Genomic DNA, 16,867 nt, shown 5'->3' with positions numbered 1-16,867 from the left:
CGTGGTTTGTGTTCCTTGTTCTCCAGCAAACTTTTCTAACATCAAAAAAAAAATGCTGCCAACCACAGACTCGATTTCACGAGCACTCCATACAAACACCTCACCCCAACAACAGGATACAATATCGCCAACAACAGTAACAGACCAGCCACCAGAGAAGGAAACACAAGTTCTAAACTTTGTGGATCAAGTTCCGGAAGAAATTATGGCCACTATAGCTTCGTTTCTACCCATCGGAGCTACATCGACATGTCTAGCTGTGTGTCACAAGTGGAGAGGGGCGGTACTGAAACATTTACATATCTGTTTTCCATTTAGCCATGGTGGAAAAAACAGTGTTATTCCTTTCGCTAACAAGGAATTTTTACATTTGGAATCGTTTAGAGAATTCAATAGTTTTTGGCTGCGTGTGGATGAGAGTATATTTATGGATTTGAGTTGTAAAGGAAAGCAAACATTTATTGGAGGGACTTTGCATCATTTATTGGAGCGATTAATAGAATCTGTTGATGAAAGTGAAATGAATGACCGTGATGAGTATGACCTGTCGAATATTGCTCTAGCAGTCATTGCAGGTGTCAGTGGATCCTTAGAATTTATGACATTGCAGCAGAGAAATCAAGTGTTGAGTGGGAATTTACCTCAGTCCATTGTTCATTCACCAAGTCCACCAGGTCCTCTACTCGGTAGTCCAATTTCAACTGGAGCAAACATCACGTTTCCAACTTTAAATAATGGTGACAGCATTGAAACTATGGATGACGAAAGATCAACACTACCTGAGGCACATTCCTTCCAACGTTCCTTCTTGAAGACTTTTGAATCTTTTTTATCAAAATCAAATTTTTGTCGAATGTGTTTTCTGTATTTGATTGATCTCGATAAGGAACAAATGGAAACCAAACATCCAGAGACACAAAGAAAGGTGGTCAAATTGATGAAGGTTCTCAATATGTTCATTCACTATTGCATTAGGATGGACCCTAGAGATGAAGAAAATGACGATATGATTGTCTTGCAATTTTCTCAATTCTTAGATTTGTATTTGATCAATGGAGGTGCTCATGAACAAAACTCTGTCAATCCTCTCAGTACTGTAAAATATTTAAAAGGAATTCAAATCAAACACAATTTATACAAAAAGTTGATCACTCTTGAGGAACAAAAGAACAAAAGACAGTTTAGAATTATCAATCGATTTTCTACATCTCCCTCTACAAAACCTGGTGATGTATTGCGAGAAACTAATATTTACACAATTGGGCTCGGTGATTTGGCAAAACAATTAACAATTTTACAATTTGAGCATTACAAGAATTTAAGACCTTTTGAATTTATTGGATTCCCTTGGAGAAAGTGTGCTCACAAGTGTCCATCGATTGTCATGAACAACAAGCATTTTGAAAATGTTGCCAAATGGGTAGCATCTGAAATTGTAATGCCAAAGGATGTGCAGGAGAGAGCAAAGGCGTTTAAACTCTTCATTGATCTCTGTTTTGAGCTATTCAATTATCAAAATTTTGAAACCATATTTGCTATATCAGCTGGTATTATGAGCGCTTCTGCTTTTAGGTTGAAACTCACAAGACAAGAAGCTGGAGACGAATATGAAGAAAAACTCGAACATTTGAGAGAAATTGTGAGCTTACGAGCCAACTTTAGAATGCTGAGAAGTTTATTAGAATCTGTGAAAACCGAAGCATGTATTCCTTACTTGGGTCTTTTTCTCTCAGATCTCAAAAATTTGCACGATACATCCAATCAGCTCAGAAAGTACATTGAAAAGGAGAAGGAACTTTCGGAAAGTGGTGTGACATGCGTGAATTGGTTCACTGTGCTTCGTGAATATCAAATTATCCACCAACTGATGTTTTGGAAACAAAAAAGTGATGAAAAATATCGATCTCTCTTTGAAAAAGATGAAATGATTCAATTTCGAATTGATCAATACCTTAAACAAGCAAAGAGCTTTGAAGAATTGTATCAAATAAGCTTGAAGAGAGAACCTCGTCAAAATAATTAGTGCGCTCGTCAACTCTTTGATTCGCAAGAAACAATAAAACACCTTTTTAAAAAAGTGTGTCCCTCAGCTCCAATAATCCAGACTTTATTCAACAGCTGAAGAAGTTGTATCGAGAGAATGTCGTTGAGAAGACGTAGAGATGCGGTTTATGACAGTTATTAACAATTGTTGTCATTAACATTGAATGTTTGAATTATTGATTCCACGCTTTTCTAATGAATTGAATCAGTTCTGCCTTTTCCTGTTCACCAACGGGAAGTTCGTGACGTCCATCGAATGCCAACACTTGACACTCTTCCTTGTTGATCCAGTCATCGGCAATGGCTTGAGTAGAAGCAGGCACAACCAACTCATCATTCCGTCCATAAATAACCAATGATTTAAAACCACTGAATTTCAAACCCTTATGGAATAACACATCCAACATCTCCCGAACTTGAACCGCGTTAGGTTTAAAAGCTCCAACAAACGCAATAAATTTAATGAGACATTCTTTGTGAGAACCTTCATAGGTAAAGAAATTTTCTCTAATCCCTTGAATGATATCGTCAAAATTAGTCGAGTCATCATCATGAGGATGAGGAAATTCGTAGAGTGAGGGTGGTAAATACTGTTTTTCAAGTAGTCCATTCATTTCTAAGGATATTAATCCTCCTAAAATGGTGGACAACATTCCTCCCTTAAAAGTATTATTATGAATATAAATGTTCAACACAACTAAACATTCACACACTTACTTGACTGAAACCTAAAATTCCATTCACTTGCTTTCCTTCCTCTTTTGCCTTCTTGACTTGATTTAATAAACTCAACAAACCTGCTTTCCAATGATAGTAAACGGATCTATTTTCTCTAAGATAAACCCATGATCGTTGATCTTTGGGATTGTTTCCTATCAATTCTTCCATTTCCATAGGTGCGTTGACAAATAGAAATTGTGTGGATTGTAAACCATCTGCAGAGGTTATTTGTTCTCTGAAAGGTTTCGAATACTTTTCAAAAAGAGAAGCACTTGAGCCCCAACCATGAATGAAAAGAATGGTATAGTGTTGTGACATTGAAGAGGAAGCAGGAGATGACATTTTTTTCTGTGAAAGCACAAATTTTTCCGTTGTAAGGCGTGCGTACATTGGAAATGTGCAAACGATTCAACATCCACTGTAATTATGAAGTTTCCATGCAGGATAAAGTTTTGAACTCACGAGAAGAGTAAAAGAGGTAATGTACAATAGTATATTTACAAAAAATAGAGCAATTTCGCCAATGCACCTCCCACTGGGGAGAAGGATGTTGATGGAGAAGAATTTAGAAGGCTTGTTGTTGAACAGCTTGATAAAACTCATAAACTTGTAAAACAAAAAAAATGATTTCGCAAGAGGACTTCAGGCGCCTCATGGAGTCTTCATCGACAACAGTGGAAGGCTCTTCTTCCTCTCTATCATCATCATTGAATATCGGAAATAATTTTGCAGCAAGTGCTAGCGGAAATCAACGGTCTTCAATGGAGGCTGGGATGTCAACACAGCAAGGAACTCCATCATCGACGGCATACTTGGGCGTAAATTACGAGAAGGCAGAAGTTCTTTCTATTCCCGATAAGAAATATACCATGGTTCTATTTCCTGGTAGAATTAAAAACGTTTCTAACGCCATCAATATTCTAGGTGGGATGAAGAGTATCCAAGCATTACACAAACCAAAAGAAAGTACAGACCAACAAACACATCAAGAAAACAGATTTTTGGAATGCAGATTTAGGCCGAATAATTTTATGAGTTGCCATCCTGTTTATGGTGATGTAACATCAACAAACAATTTATTATTGAGGCTGAGAAGAAAGAAAGTAAAAAAACAAGTAGGAGAAAGAGTAGTAACAAGATACGATCCAGCTCAATCCCAACTTCAAGTTTTGGGAATTATTACTAAAACAGTGAATTTCAAAGGATTGTCTGATTTTCAATATATTCAACCAAAATATGTGGATTTAAATCAGTCAATGGACGAAGATCAAACAACTCGAGATTCATCAAGCAACAATTTCAGCTCAAGCATTATGGACGATGAAGATGGTGATATCGAAATGCAACATGAAGAAAAGATTGCCTCATCCGTTCCATCCACCCAAACCCCGTTCACGTTAGAAATGATGTATATTATTCTAATGAGCTCTCAGAAGCAATGACTACTGTAATACCAACCAGAGCTTCTCTCCAACATCCTCACACCGGAAAAGGTACAAAGACTCAGAAATCCATGCTAGATTTACCTCCTCCAATATTTTCCAGATTTGACATGCCCATGGATTATGCGTTCAAACAAAACCCATCAACAGAGATTGTTCCAATTGTTTCTAACGATGGTACTTCTAAGAAATACAAAAGACTTCTCAAACCTAGTAAGCAATACATGCCACACTGTGTTGAAATTAATTTTGATGATGAAGTACCGACTGTACCTCCAGAAGAGATTTTAACAGCTAAAGATAAGGACTTGTATAAAGATGTCGAGAAACGAGTACGATTCTTGTTTGGATGTCCAAGTGACGATCAAGAAGATCCAACAGAACTTGCACACATTACTGATAAGAGCAGAAATATTCGTCCGATTTGGTCAAAAAGCGCAATATCAAGCAAATTTGAAAGTAGGAAAGACAAATGGAAATTAAGAATGGTACTTCCAAGAGTGGCATATCACTACAAAAACGGACCATGGCGTATGTTGTGGGTTCGATATGGTTACGATCCAAAGAAAGATGTATCAGCATCGTACTATCAATTACTTGACTTTAGAGTTCCACATGAGTTACGACCAAAAATTCATTCTCTAACAGGAAAGAGAAAGGAAGACGAACGTGAGACAAACAAATTCAGAAGATTGCCAAGAAGAAGAGTTGTAGACACTCATATTGATCTTCATGATTATTTATACTCTGGGCAAGCAAAAGAAAAAGCTCAAAACGACATTGAGTCTGTACATACCTCAAACACCAATAATACCAGCTCTGCTACACATCACGGCGAACATGAAGAAAATACATCGTATGAATTCAACTCCATACCTACACAAATTCAAGTATTTTATCAGCTATGCGACATCAGAATTGCTCCTGCACAGAATATTATTCTAGCAGATAGGGATGAAACCATCGCCATTACTTATGGTGTCGTTTCTGGTGTAAAATCCAGTGAAGAGCTAGGCCTTAGAGAACCAGTATGGAACAACAGTGAAGAATGTGATCCAAAGTATGGATGGTATAATCATCATGCTCTCGAACAGGTCAGATATGTGATGAAGAAGAAAGTTGAAGAATGGATAGAAAACGGAGAAGAAAACGATCCTGAGATATTGACAGACACGGATGAAGAGGTTGAGCAACCCGAAAGTTCAAGATCAATCCTTGAAAAACAAGACGAGCAAGAAACTCGCCATAAGGTGCAACAAGATGCCATGAGTGAAACGGATGACGAACCGATCAAAGATGATGCTGACGTATTTATTGAGAGCCAGTAATGAGCGTAATTTGGTGCCTGTTAGACATTATCTGAAACAACTCCTGTAGGCATTGAAAACACCTTGGTCTGCAATCCTCTATTTCTATACATGTATTTCAGTGACAATTGCACTGCACCAAGACAAAAGCCCAATAAGTTTGGAACCAAAATTGCAGAATTAGAAAGTAAATATCCATACAACATCCACACAAAACTGCATGAAGTGTTAGCAATTGCCACTAATAATGGAATAGATTCTGCATTTTGTTTTTCCAAAACTTGTTTAAGATTAACAAGTGGGCTTCCGAACATCACAACAGCTCCTACAGCTGCAATAAATCCCAAATAACTCACAACCTTATGAGTCGGAGCTACAAACAACACAAATCCTAATGCAACTATGTAGATAATAAGGGCGATGGAACACTTTGAAATAAACTCTTCTTTTCTATCGGTGATTCTGTAAAAAAGCCAATTGTAGTAGCATGCAGCACAAAAGCCAAATGCATTGGTAATCACAATGACCGTATCTTCCACAATAATTCCGTAAGTAACCCATAAAAGAGCACTGATACACAAGCAAAGGAATGGAAATGGTGAGAGAGAATCAGGGGAAGTTGAATCACTCGTGTCGGAAGCCTTTCCTTGTTTTTGTCGGAGTGCATTCATCAACCCTTTATATGGAGCAAGTACTAGAAAAATGGATAAGGCTGTCCCCAACCATCCGATTGCGTTCACAATAAATGTCATTATTTGATGATGATACTGTTAACAATTATTATTATTATTTTTGTGCTATTAAATTTATGATCGAAGAATTTAAATAACCATCCAACAAGTTTTTCTCAATATTTTGTGAATTTTGATGAACAATAATTTTGGATAAGCTGTTTCCGCTCTGTGTGGTCCGACCTAGCTGTGATTACTTTCTGACTCGAGAATTTTTTCTTTGATTTCTTTTGGCGTTGGCGTTAAGATTTTGTCTCTCAAAAAATTGAAAGAAATTGTTTCTCTCGGGATTCATTGGATTGAATCACAACATGGAGTCTCACAACCAAGTGCCTACTACCTCTCAAACTCATTCTTCACCAGTGCTTTGCTCATCATGTAATGAAGGATTAGCAGGAGAATTAATTCTCATGATGGAACAACAAATAATTGAGCCTATTCTAGGCTTGCCGTTCATCAGAGAAATGATGGAAGGAACACTGAGTGAAGAGATTTTCCGATTCTACATCATCCAAGATGCTATCTATTTGCAAACATTTAGCAAAGTGTTTGCATTGGTAGCAACAAAAATTGATTTAATGAAAACACCAAACGGAGAACAACAATATTTATTCTTATTGGAGCAATCAAAAGGAGCACTTGAAGAATCCTTTAAATTACATCATGAGTATTTTAAAAAGTGGAACATTAATGCGTTCAAAGAAGGTTCGAAAAGTTCCAAATCTTGCTTGCTTTACACAAGCTTTTTGTTGTCAGCGGCACATTCTGATTCCTTATTAGAAGCATTGTGTGCATGTTTACCATGTTACTATATTTATTTCAGGGTGGCACAATATATTACCGACAGAATGTTGTCAAATTCAACAGAATCATCATTATTAACAGATTCTCATCCATATGTGGACTGGATTAAATCATACAGCTCTGATGAATTTAAAAAAGGAGTAGAATTATTTTCTGCTTTTATCAATCAGTACGCTCAAACTGCTTCGGAGAGAGAACGAGAAAAGTGTAGAGAAAATGTGACAATTACTAGTCAAATGGAATATTTATTTTGGAATTCTTCTTACTACATGGAGGAATGGCCTATTGAGGAGTTAGATAGAAAACGAACTTTGCAATCCTCTAACTCTGCTAAAGTACCAAAAGCTGTGCTCACTATTGCAGGATCAGATTCCGGAGGAGGTGCTGGTATCCAAGCTGATTTAAATACTTTCCATGCACATCATGTATTTGGAACAAGCGCTATTGCGGCCCTTACAGCCCAAAACACGTTAGGAGTACAAGGAGTATTTCCTGTTCCTCCAGAATTTCTTGCAAAGCAAATTGATTCCGTGTTAAGCGACATTAATGTTTGCGCTGTAAAGACAGGAATGCTGTATAGCTCAGAACTCATTAGAGTTGTGATTGAAAGATTGAAATTTTACAAGAAAGAAAGAACATTGCATGTAGTCGTAGATCCAGTGATGGTATCAACAAGTGGTCATAATTTATTGAAGGACGAAGCTGTTGAGATCATTGTGAAAGAATTTTTCCCAATATCTACTCTCATTACACCGAACATTCCAGAAGCTGAAAGAATCCTACAGCTCACAGAGACTCCGTTTTTAATTACCAATGTGGAACAATCCAAACAAGCAGCCAAGATTATATCAACAACTTTTGGAATTTCTAATGTTTTAGTCAAAGGAGGACATTTGCAAGGTCCCTTCGCCGTTGATGTGCTCTATGAGAGTGCTGTTGACATGTATTACACATTCCAAGCTGATTTGATTCATTCAAATAATACACACGGAACTGGATGTTCATTGGCTGCAGCGATTGCCTCAAATCTTGCAATGGGTTCCTCGTTGGAAGATGCCGTTAGAAAGGCCAAACTTTATGTTCTTAATGGCATCTTGAGAGGATTCAACACAAGCATTAAGGGAACAGGTCATGGAACATTGAATCATAAATTATGTTAGACTATCATATCCAGCTTTATTCAAATGTGTGTTGAGAACAACACAAGGGGAACATTCGATGCCGAGGCTAGGGATTTTTCAACACGCGCGTGATATTGTGTATCTTCAATCACTCACCGAAACCAATTCAACGTCCTCCTCTTCCTCAACTTCCAAATCGTCCTCCTCGAGTACATGGTCCTATTGTTGCTGCTTTTGCTCCTCTGCTCGTATAACTTGTGTTGATTAATATGGGTGCTCTGCTCGTATAGTTTGTGTTGATTAATATTTTACCACCGTTCAAACGCGTGCTAGGGTGAAGGAACAAGATGTTACGAGTGGTCTTTTCATTTCAGAGACTGGAAAGTTGTGATCATATCCAGATCTCGATCTAAAGAAGAAGAATGATCGCTCCTTAATTTAAATCCGAGACTACAATGCCCGATTTTCTCATTAGAGGTTAACGTCTCCAAAATTCTATCACTGTCACCAGGGGTGGCAAAATGTTTTGTGTGCAAATCCATGTTTGTTTTCAGAGCCGCAAGACCTTTTTCATACAAATTTTTAGCCCTCTTGGAAACACAACTTTCAAAAATTAAAGGATTACATGAATCTTTCATATCTAAAACAACAAAATCTGAGAAGGTGGTTTTGTCTTTCGTCGCATGTTGGAACACCTGCAGTTGCAAAAGTCGTCCTCTCACACAATCGCTGTCATCTATAATGACATTATCAACGCTCTTTTTGAGCAATAAATAAGCATTATTAGGAATGTCATGAATCATGCTTGCTTCCACAATAAAACTTCTGTCTTTCAAATTTAACAAGCCAAAGGATGAAAACTTCCATACTTCTTGCAGCATGGCAGACGCACATGCTTCTTTTCGTACCTCTTCTTCAGTAGGAGGATTGTGAAGATGACAAAAATCTAAAGAAAATGATTCCTTCAACATGTCATCAAATTGAATTCGGTATTGTCCTTTAGCAAGGGTCTCCACCACAAATTTGACATGATAAGGAAACTCCATCTCGGTCTTGAAAATGTGAATATTTTTCAGGGATTCCAACATCTCCGTGTCATGTTCCTCTGAGGCTTGTGATTTAATCTCATAGTTCGTCAACAGGGTGTTTGTTGATGGTCTCTTTTCAACTTTTTTCCAAATATCTTCAAAATATTCCACAACTGATACAGAAGAAGAAGTGCTGGATTCTATAGAACCTTTCCTTAACGACAGTGATGGTAAACGATCGCTATTAGAACGAAGAAGTTGAGAAGAATGAGCTGTAGAAGGTGCTGAAAGAGATTTTGAGCGTTCGCCATCGTAGGACTTGTTCACAGATGGTGTAACTGAAGTGTTTCCCATCGTTTTTGATATAAATTTTCCAATGTCATCTGCCATCTTGGAATCTTTTCCTAATAATTTGCGAGCCATGAAACGAAAGTCATCCATGGTAATATGAGATTGTTTGTCGAAGAGTTTCCAACCTTGGTCTATGGAATTTTCTTCGAACAACAACAACAACTTGGATCCATTCATACTGGTTTGTGTTGTTGTACTTTCAAAAAAGTTTTCAAAAGTTCCCTGTGAGCTATGTAATGATACATCATCCATCAGACTGAATGAGGTCGAAGAGGCACTTGGTGAAGTCAATATACTTGTTGCATTGAGTTGTTGAATAATGTCAATTTTCTTCACATTACTCCTATAACCAATTTTGTCAAGAAAGTCACAAGTTTGTTGCAATGCAAACTCTCTGAATTTTGGAGATTTCACAAAGTGAGGAAATGTTGCCTCTTTTAAACTCAAATGAATGGTTTGTTCAAGAGAGTTGAATATATTTTCATTAATTGTGCATGTGTCTGAGTGGTTTAATTGATCTGATTTTTGAAATTCGTCTTGAATACTTTGTTTATCTTTTGAGGAGAGATTTAATTCATATTTTCCTCCATCCTTAATAAAGTCATGATATATTTCGATAGCGAGTTTAGCTTTTTGTTTAGATGTAACATCCTTTCGTTTGAATTGTTGTACTTTTTGAATGAAATATAGTGCCTCTGTTGGCATTTTCATAATAATTTTGAATAATGGTCATATGACAGTTGACAGTTATCGGGTGTTAGTTCAACATAAATGGAGATATGACAGCAGTCATTATTTTCAACACAAACAACAACCACAAGTGCATAGGATCATCAATCAAATCCGTTGACCCCATCATAACCTACCTTCATTATGAGTACACAACAAATATTCCCAAAAACAATCTTTACATTCCTTCTCATTGTAAATACTTTCATAATTAAAGTTGTAACATTCTAAATCACAACTTTGAACGTATCGTTTCTTCTTTCCCATGATGATACCGGTAGCTGTTGTTGAAACGAAGAAGTGTTCGGCGTTTTTTCTGATGGCTTGTGATTTTTTTTTTGGAGAGGATAAATCTTCCAATTATAGTAATTTTAAAAGCACAGTTGGGTGAATGAATCTCGCTTGACAATCTCGACAAGCGGATAATATTGTTCTACTACTAACTACTACTGGATAATGTTATATAAAGGAGTCTACTCTATTCCAACCATAGAATCAAGACAATCATCATCACCCATGTCCAAGTCAAGGATGGGACATTATGCAAACCACTCGAGGAATATCGGTATGGAATGAATGATTGTGCCAATCCCATTTGTAGCTTGTTCATGAATTGGTTGTGCATGTAATTTTCTGTCAAACATGCATTTTCATAAAACATCTCAGAATTACTACTCTTATTCACTACTGGAATGAAATGTAATTGTTGAACAAATTTAGATTTGAAATAAGGTGAAGAAAATAGAGAGGTTGTGATAGAAATTGATTGTAAATAGTTATCATGATCAGGAAATGATGAAAAGAGTAAAGATCCAGTCCAAAAGAATTTTTGTCGTGCATAGAGTTCGCATGAGTGTCACTTATCAGTTGGGCTCCTGTTGCAGTCAATGCATTAGAACAAGGTTCTCCTTTGAAATAAAATCTTAATTGAGAGTAGACGGTGATACAGAGCCCAGATTGAACATTTTTTAAAATCACACCAGGTCCATCCAAATCATCTTCTCCAACACTAATAATATTAAAATGAAATATGGGATCCATAAAGATGTTGCATGAATGTCTGCTACTTGTTGAAATAATATCATTTTTCATATTCAATACATAATTAGGTCCAGATATAATGAAAATCTGATCTTCAAATGCAGAGGTTTGACTTGTCACCATTTCATGATTCACAAAATATTTTGGTGTAATATTTTCCAATTCTGATAAATTTGCAAATCTGTGAACATTGTAACCATCAGAAATGACATAGAATGTTTTGGAATAGATATCCAAAGCACAAATTTCAAGTTGATAAGTAATCACTGCATCATCACTCCATCGAACCTTGCAAATAGTGCTATTTAAGTATTTTGAGAGATCGTTGGTCGTGATATTAAAAAAATTATTTAAAATTAATTTTGAATTTTCTTCTTCATCGATTGTAGGTAATGTCAAACAAGAATTAGTACTGGTACTCGTTGATGATTCGTATTGTTGTTGTTGTTGCTCTCGAAGTATAAGACTAGTTTTTAATTGTTCCGAGGAAAATCTTCCACAATATTTATATCCGTCGTTTGGAGAGGAGGTTCCTGGACATATACCCAAGGATAAGCAGTGTTGAGTCACAGAAAATAGCAACAATATTAGCATGATATGAAATAACATTATCATGTGCTTGTTGGAGGTGAGGTCAATCATCAAACGCATTTTTTGACTTTTGGCATTTCATGACGTTGGTGAAACAATTTCCGTTTTCTTTTTCTAACTTTTGTAAAACATTCAAGTCATTGAAAGTGTAAAGAACGCTTTTCTTACTATCGCAAAGACCCGAGTTTTGTACGAAACTTTATCAATATATACTGTCATTTGTCTTAGATTGAACGAATCGGGAAAGAATCGCGAAACCTCATTATCCTAAAGGGAGATTCTTCTCTCTGCGTGTTCATTGGTTGGCACTAATTTCTTGTGTCAGCAGCAGGACCCGGAAGTGCATCTGATACCATCTTGCTCATTGACAATCATCAACATACTGACGGTCAGATCATGTATGTATCGATGATAAAATTCCCGATACGTATTTGAGAAGCATCCCAATAAAATCACAAAGATGACAACACTTCCAAGTTGACGATTCACTTAATACTACAGCTGCTTGAGTCAAACATGATGATGGAAAATAATTAATACAAATGCTATTTATTCAAAGAACATTGTCATGTCAAGGCATTTGTATTGACTTGACATGTTACATTCATCGTCGACAACGTCAACGAAAATCACAGGTGACATTTTAAAAACAAAATTTTGTGTGAAAAAGAGTCCTAGTGCGCTGTTGTTATTACTCTTTCTTTGGACGACCAGCAGCTTGACCCATGAGTGGTCCCCAATTGAAGAAGTAAATATCACGTTTCTCTTCAAATGGTCTGTAGTAGAGAACATTTTCTTGATCCAAATTCTTGTGAGTTTCTGGAGGACCACCGAGGACGTTCTTGTAGACGGCAATTAAACCACCAGAGAAGAGACATGAAAGACCGAAGAGAAGAGCTTGCTTTCCTGGCTTCTTGTTGGCAAGATTGTAAACGTATGGTTGAGTCATGATGATTCTTGTTGGGATTTTTTTGTTGTTGTTATGCAATTTAAAGCGTAACTGGTCTTCAGTCAATTTAAAGTGTGGGTAATAAGAATCTTCAAACGAGGATCTTGGCTATTTTGACAACTGACGCTGAGAAATTTCGCACAATTTTACAAAGAGAATCGGATTCTTGGGAAATTTGTTTCAATTATTTTGTTGACAGCTGCGGGTAACGAAATCATCTGTAGTTGAAACCAATTGTGTCACTGGGTGCAGTAGTATGAACGAAGACATCTGAGGTAGTTGAAACCAATTGAATGAGGATATCTATTCTATTATAACAGTTCAATTTCTTCTTTATTCGTGAAGGTCATGAGCAACAGATCCTTGAGAGTCAAAGGTCATTGCAAATTTCAAAACATTTTCAGAAGAGAATTCTCCTGGTGTAATTCCTCTCTTTGAGATGTATGGAGACTTTCTTGGAACCATTTCAATACAATCATTGACAGGACACACGGAATGACACAAAGTACATCCAGTACAATCCTCTTCACTAACCTTTGGAAGGTGAGTATCCTTATCGAAACTAATTGCTTGATAGCCACTGTCATTACATGTCATGTAACATTTACCACAGTTAATACACAAGTCGTCATTAACCACGGCAATAACATGATGATCAAATTTTGGATCCAATTCTCCCCAAGCACCAATTCTCTCAACAGCCTTTCCAATGATTGAATTGATGGATGGTACCTTAATAACTTGTTCAATTTCTTTTGGAGTTCCAGTACTTTCAGCACGATCTGTTAAAATTCCATTTTCAGAGATGGTCTTGACAGTCATTTCTCTTCTCTTCAATTCATAGGGTCCAAATCTAGGTAAACCAAGTGAAGGTTGTTTCTCTAGTTTCTCAGCAGGTGGAGATTGACCAATCCATCCCTTGAATGCAGGATGAGCATTGATGTACATGAGAGCCTTGAGCCCACTAATGTAATCTTCAATGACTGTAAAATCTTGATTTTGTACGGATGAACAAATTTGAACAACAGAAGCTCCAGCATGAATAAATTGAAGAGCAACATCAGCTGAATCACAACCACCAGTAGCGAGAATTGGGAATTTAGGATACTTTTTAGCAACTTTGGAAACTGCTTTGAGAGCAATTGGTCGAATGGCATTACCACTCACACCTCCATACGTAGTTCTCTTGTTAGCACCAACGGCTGGCCAAGCAGTAGCATCTGGCTTGAGAGTCATTAAGCCAGAAACAGTGTTGGTTGCGGTAACACCATCAGCTCCACCCTCCTTAGCAGCTTCAGCAATTTGAGCAACATCAGTAATGTTTGGAGTTAATTTTGCAAAGAATGGAAGTTTGGTTGCTGCTCTCACCCATTTACAAATGTGCAATACAAGATATGGATCTTGACCACAAGCTAAACCCATGGATCGTTCACCCATACCGTGTGGACAACTCAAATTCAATTCAATCATATCCGCTCCAGCTTCTTCAGATTTCTTGGCGAGGAATTGCCAATCTTCCTTCTTGAAAGCAGCCATAATGGATGCAATGACAACCTTTGTTGGATGCTTTCGCTTCAATTCGCTGATAGCAGTACACCAATAACTAGCGGACTTTTCAGAAATCAATTCAATGTTCAAAAATGCAGATTGGTGAGGTCCCTTATTGGGTGCCAATGAGCCACGAACAATTCTTGGAGAAACGTTAGTGACAAGATCCTTATCGAGACCAAATGTCTTGGTTACGGCGAAACCCCAACCAGCATCAAATGCACGATCAATCATGTCAGCAGTAGTACATGGAGGAGCACTAGCAAGTCCATATGGATTCTCAAATTTCACACCACACACCTCAACAGATAAATCAACCTTATCAATTTCTGTAAAGAATTTTGGAAGTTGTGGAACGTCTGGAAGTTTTGTACACTTGTGCAATTCTTCTTGAATATATTTGTGAATGTACCAGGATGCTGTTTTACCATCATTGCTTGCCTCGACAGTCATACCAGAACCAACAAGGTCACCTCCAGCAAAAATTCCTTTAACCAAAGTTTCCATTGTAGCATGATTGACATTCACTCTTCCATACGAGTTAACAGCAACTGGGCTCAACGATTTGATGATATTTTCACTGTGGAGAGTACAACCAAAAGCAGAAACGACAAAATCACATTTGAGTCTAATGAATTGATCTTCATCGATAACGACCTTTCCATTTGAATCAATTTCAGTTTTGTACAGTTCAATGGCAGAAATTCTACCATCCTTCAAAATTATTTGTTTTGGCAAACAATTTGGAAGCAATTCACACTTTTCCTTCTTGGCAGGTTCAAATTCTTCCTCGACACATCTCATCTCACTGAAACCACGACGGAACACCAAAGTTGCCCTGTCAGCACCGCATCTAATACTACTTCCATACACATCGAGAGCAGTATCACCAATACCAAGAATGACAACCTTTCCGTACAATTTGGGTAATGGCTTAGTTCCAGCCTTACATCCACACATACCATCTTTTGTAGCATCCATAACTGCTGGCAAGAGATCCTTAGAGGTATAGAAACCTTGTTCTGGAGTGAGACCATCAAAAATGCTTTCCTTGTTTGGATCTGGAAGACCAATACCCAAGAAAATAACTTCATAGCCATCCTGTTTGAGAGATTCAACAGTGAAATCTCTTCCTAATTCCTTGTTGTATTCAACCTTGACACCCAAGTCCTTCATCAAGTTGATTTCAAATTCAACTGCTTCATACGGAAGACGGTTCTGTGGAATTTCAGAAGAGCTCAAGCCACCAGCATATGCATTCTTCTCAAAGATGGTAATATTTTGGTAGCCCATTCTTGCTAAAAACGTAGCACACGAAATGCTTGCAGGACCAGCGCCAACAAGTGCAATTTTAGTTTGATAAGATTTTGGCAAGGATTCGAGAGCAGGAGCTTGAGGATCTCTAATTTGCTTCAATTTCATCTTTCTGAAAACATCAGTGGCAAAAGCTTGCAAGCCACTGTTTGATGAAAAATGTTTTTAAAGTTGTGCATTAAAGATGAGTGAAATGCAAACAAGAATTATCAAGACTTACTTGATGTTAATTGGGCCTTCTTCCGTGGCTGCCAAATTACAACTTCCTGCACACAAATTACTCACAGGACAAACCATACCACATGAAAGACCCAATGGATTATCACTAAAAATCATTTTAGCAGCTCCGTAATAATTTCCGGTAGAAATACAACTGATAAATCCCTTGATATCAAGAGATGTTGGGCATGATGATTGGCATGGTGCATCAGCACTGTAAAACAATTTATACAGAAGGAAGTATGTGTGAAAAATTTCACATGTGCAAATGACGGCAGGGTTCAACAGTTTCCAAATTTGAAAATGACGAGTTGACGATAAAATGAACCGCAGCGGTGTGAGATGATGATCATTATTTCATCACCATCATATAGGATTAGATACCAATGTTTCAGAATAAGAGTTACATCATGTATGTTTTGCATTTGTTTTCAAAATAATTTGCCACATGTACATACCATTTCAAACATCTATTGGCCTCGAATAATGCGCCTCTCTCAGTGAGAGTAGAATGCTTGTTATCTCTAAAATCTCCCTTCAATTGTTTTGGCTATAACATTTGAAGCAAGTAGGATGATTAGATTCATTTGACGAGGAGCATCCATGACGAATAGCCATCATCGTCGTTTGGAATCAACAATGCATCATCAAAATAAAATTTTTGAAATTTTGATCATCATGATGGTGTTTTGTAAACTTACGTTCAATGGGATATTTCTCTTGTAGTGCTGTTTGAGTTTTTCAGTTTCTACACTGGGACGGAGTGATGCATATTTATGAACCTTTGGATTGAGTGCCAAATTCTCAATATCTTCATGTCCTAGAGCAATGAAGGAATGATCAGTAGTTGAAGCCATATTGTGATCACAACAGAAAATGATCAATGGTATGATTTGATTTTTTGCAGAACGAAGAGGAGAGGTAAAGAT

At 37.2% G+C, this 16,867-nt stretch overlaps 9 protein-coding genes across 9 annotated transcripts; 3 read left to right on the top strand and 6 right to left on the bottom strand.

Moving 5' to 3' along the window:
* Positions 1–52: 52 nt before the first annotated feature.
* Positions 53–2,023, top strand: C9374_007007 (uncharacterized protein; the record flags this gene model as incomplete). The annotated part of the gene is made up of 1 exon (XM_044696931.1): positions 53–2,023. One exon carries the CDS (start codon positions 53–55, stop codon positions 2,021–2,023), a length of 1,971 nt encoding a protein of 656 aa, XP_044555370.1.
* A 193-nt stretch (positions 2,024–2,216) lies between these two features.
* C9374_007006 (uncharacterized protein) lies at positions 2,217–3,105 on the bottom strand (the record flags this gene model as incomplete). The annotated part of the gene is made up of 2 exons (XM_044696930.1): positions 2,217–2,702; positions 2,761–3,105. The coding sequence occupies 2 exons, from the start codon at positions 3,103–3,105 to the stop codon at positions 2,217–2,219; spliced, it is 831 nt and encodes a 276-aa protein (XP_044555369.1).
* Positions 3,106–3,386: 281 nt separating this feature from the next.
* On the top strand, positions 3,387–5,533 carry C9374_007005 (uncharacterized protein; the record flags this gene model as incomplete). Its single annotated transcript, XM_044696929.1, has 2 exons — positions 3,387–4,171; positions 4,225–5,533. 2 exons carry the CDS (start codon positions 3,387–3,389, stop codon positions 5,531–5,533), a joined length of 2,094 nt encoding a protein of 697 aa, XP_044555368.1.
* A 20-nt stretch (positions 5,534–5,553) lies between these two features.
* Positions 5,554–6,264, bottom strand: C9374_007004 (uncharacterized protein; the record flags this gene model as incomplete). Its single annotated transcript, XM_044696928.1, has 1 exon — positions 5,554–6,264. The coding sequence occupies one exon, from the start codon at positions 6,262–6,264 to the stop codon at positions 5,554–5,556; it is 711 nt and encodes a 236-aa protein (XP_044555367.1).
* A 290-nt stretch (positions 6,265–6,554) lies between these two features.
* C9374_007003 (uncharacterized protein) lies at positions 6,555–8,207 on the top strand (the record flags this gene model as incomplete). Its single annotated transcript, XM_044696927.1, has 1 exon — positions 6,555–8,207. The coding sequence occupies one exon, from the start codon at positions 6,555–6,557 to the stop codon at positions 8,205–8,207; it is 1,653 nt and encodes a 550-aa protein (XP_044555366.1).
* Positions 8,208–8,533: 326 nt separating this feature from the next.
* C9374_007002 (uncharacterized protein) lies at positions 8,534–10,543 on the bottom strand (the record flags this gene model as incomplete). The annotated part of the gene is made up of 2 exons (XM_044696926.1): positions 8,534–10,242; positions 10,414–10,543. 2 exons carry the CDS (start codon positions 10,541–10,543, stop codon positions 8,534–8,536), a joined length of 1,839 nt encoding a protein of 612 aa, XP_044555365.1.
* Positions 10,544–10,960: 417 nt separating this feature from the next.
* Positions 10,961–11,968, bottom strand: C9374_007001 (uncharacterized protein; the record flags this gene model as incomplete). The annotated part of the gene is made up of 1 exon (XM_044696925.1): positions 10,961–11,968. The coding sequence occupies one exon, from the start codon at positions 11,966–11,968 to the stop codon at positions 10,961–10,963; it is 1,008 nt and encodes a 335-aa protein (XP_044555364.1).
* Positions 11,969–12,599: 631 nt separating this feature from the next.
* On the bottom strand, positions 12,600–12,857 carry C9374_007000 (uncharacterized protein; the record flags this gene model as incomplete). Its single annotated transcript, XM_044696924.1, has 1 exon — positions 12,600–12,857. The coding sequence occupies one exon, from the start codon at positions 12,855–12,857 to the stop codon at positions 12,600–12,602; it is 258 nt and encodes an 85-aa protein (XP_044555363.1).
* A 333-nt stretch (positions 12,858–13,190) lies between these two features.
* Positions 13,191–16,795, bottom strand: C9374_006999 (uncharacterized protein; the record flags this gene model as incomplete). The annotated part of the gene is made up of 4 exons (XM_044696920.1): positions 13,191–15,864; positions 15,940–16,152; positions 16,397–16,488; positions 16,640–16,795. The coding sequence occupies 4 exons, from the start codon at positions 16,793–16,795 to the stop codon at positions 13,191–13,193; spliced, it is 3,135 nt and encodes a 1,044-aa protein (XP_044555362.1).
* Positions 16,796–16,867: the final 72 nt, after the last annotated feature.

Source organism: Naegleria lovaniensis (assembly GCF_003324165.1).
Source record: "Naegleria lovaniensis strain ATCC 30569 chromosome Unknown tig002, whole genome shotgun sequence".
In the NCBI taxonomy this organism is placed as follows: domain Eukaryota; phylum Heterolobosea; class Eutetramitea; order Acrasida; family Naegleriidae; genus Naegleria; species Naegleria lovaniensis.
This window is presented reverse-complemented; position numbering and strand designations above follow the sequence as displayed.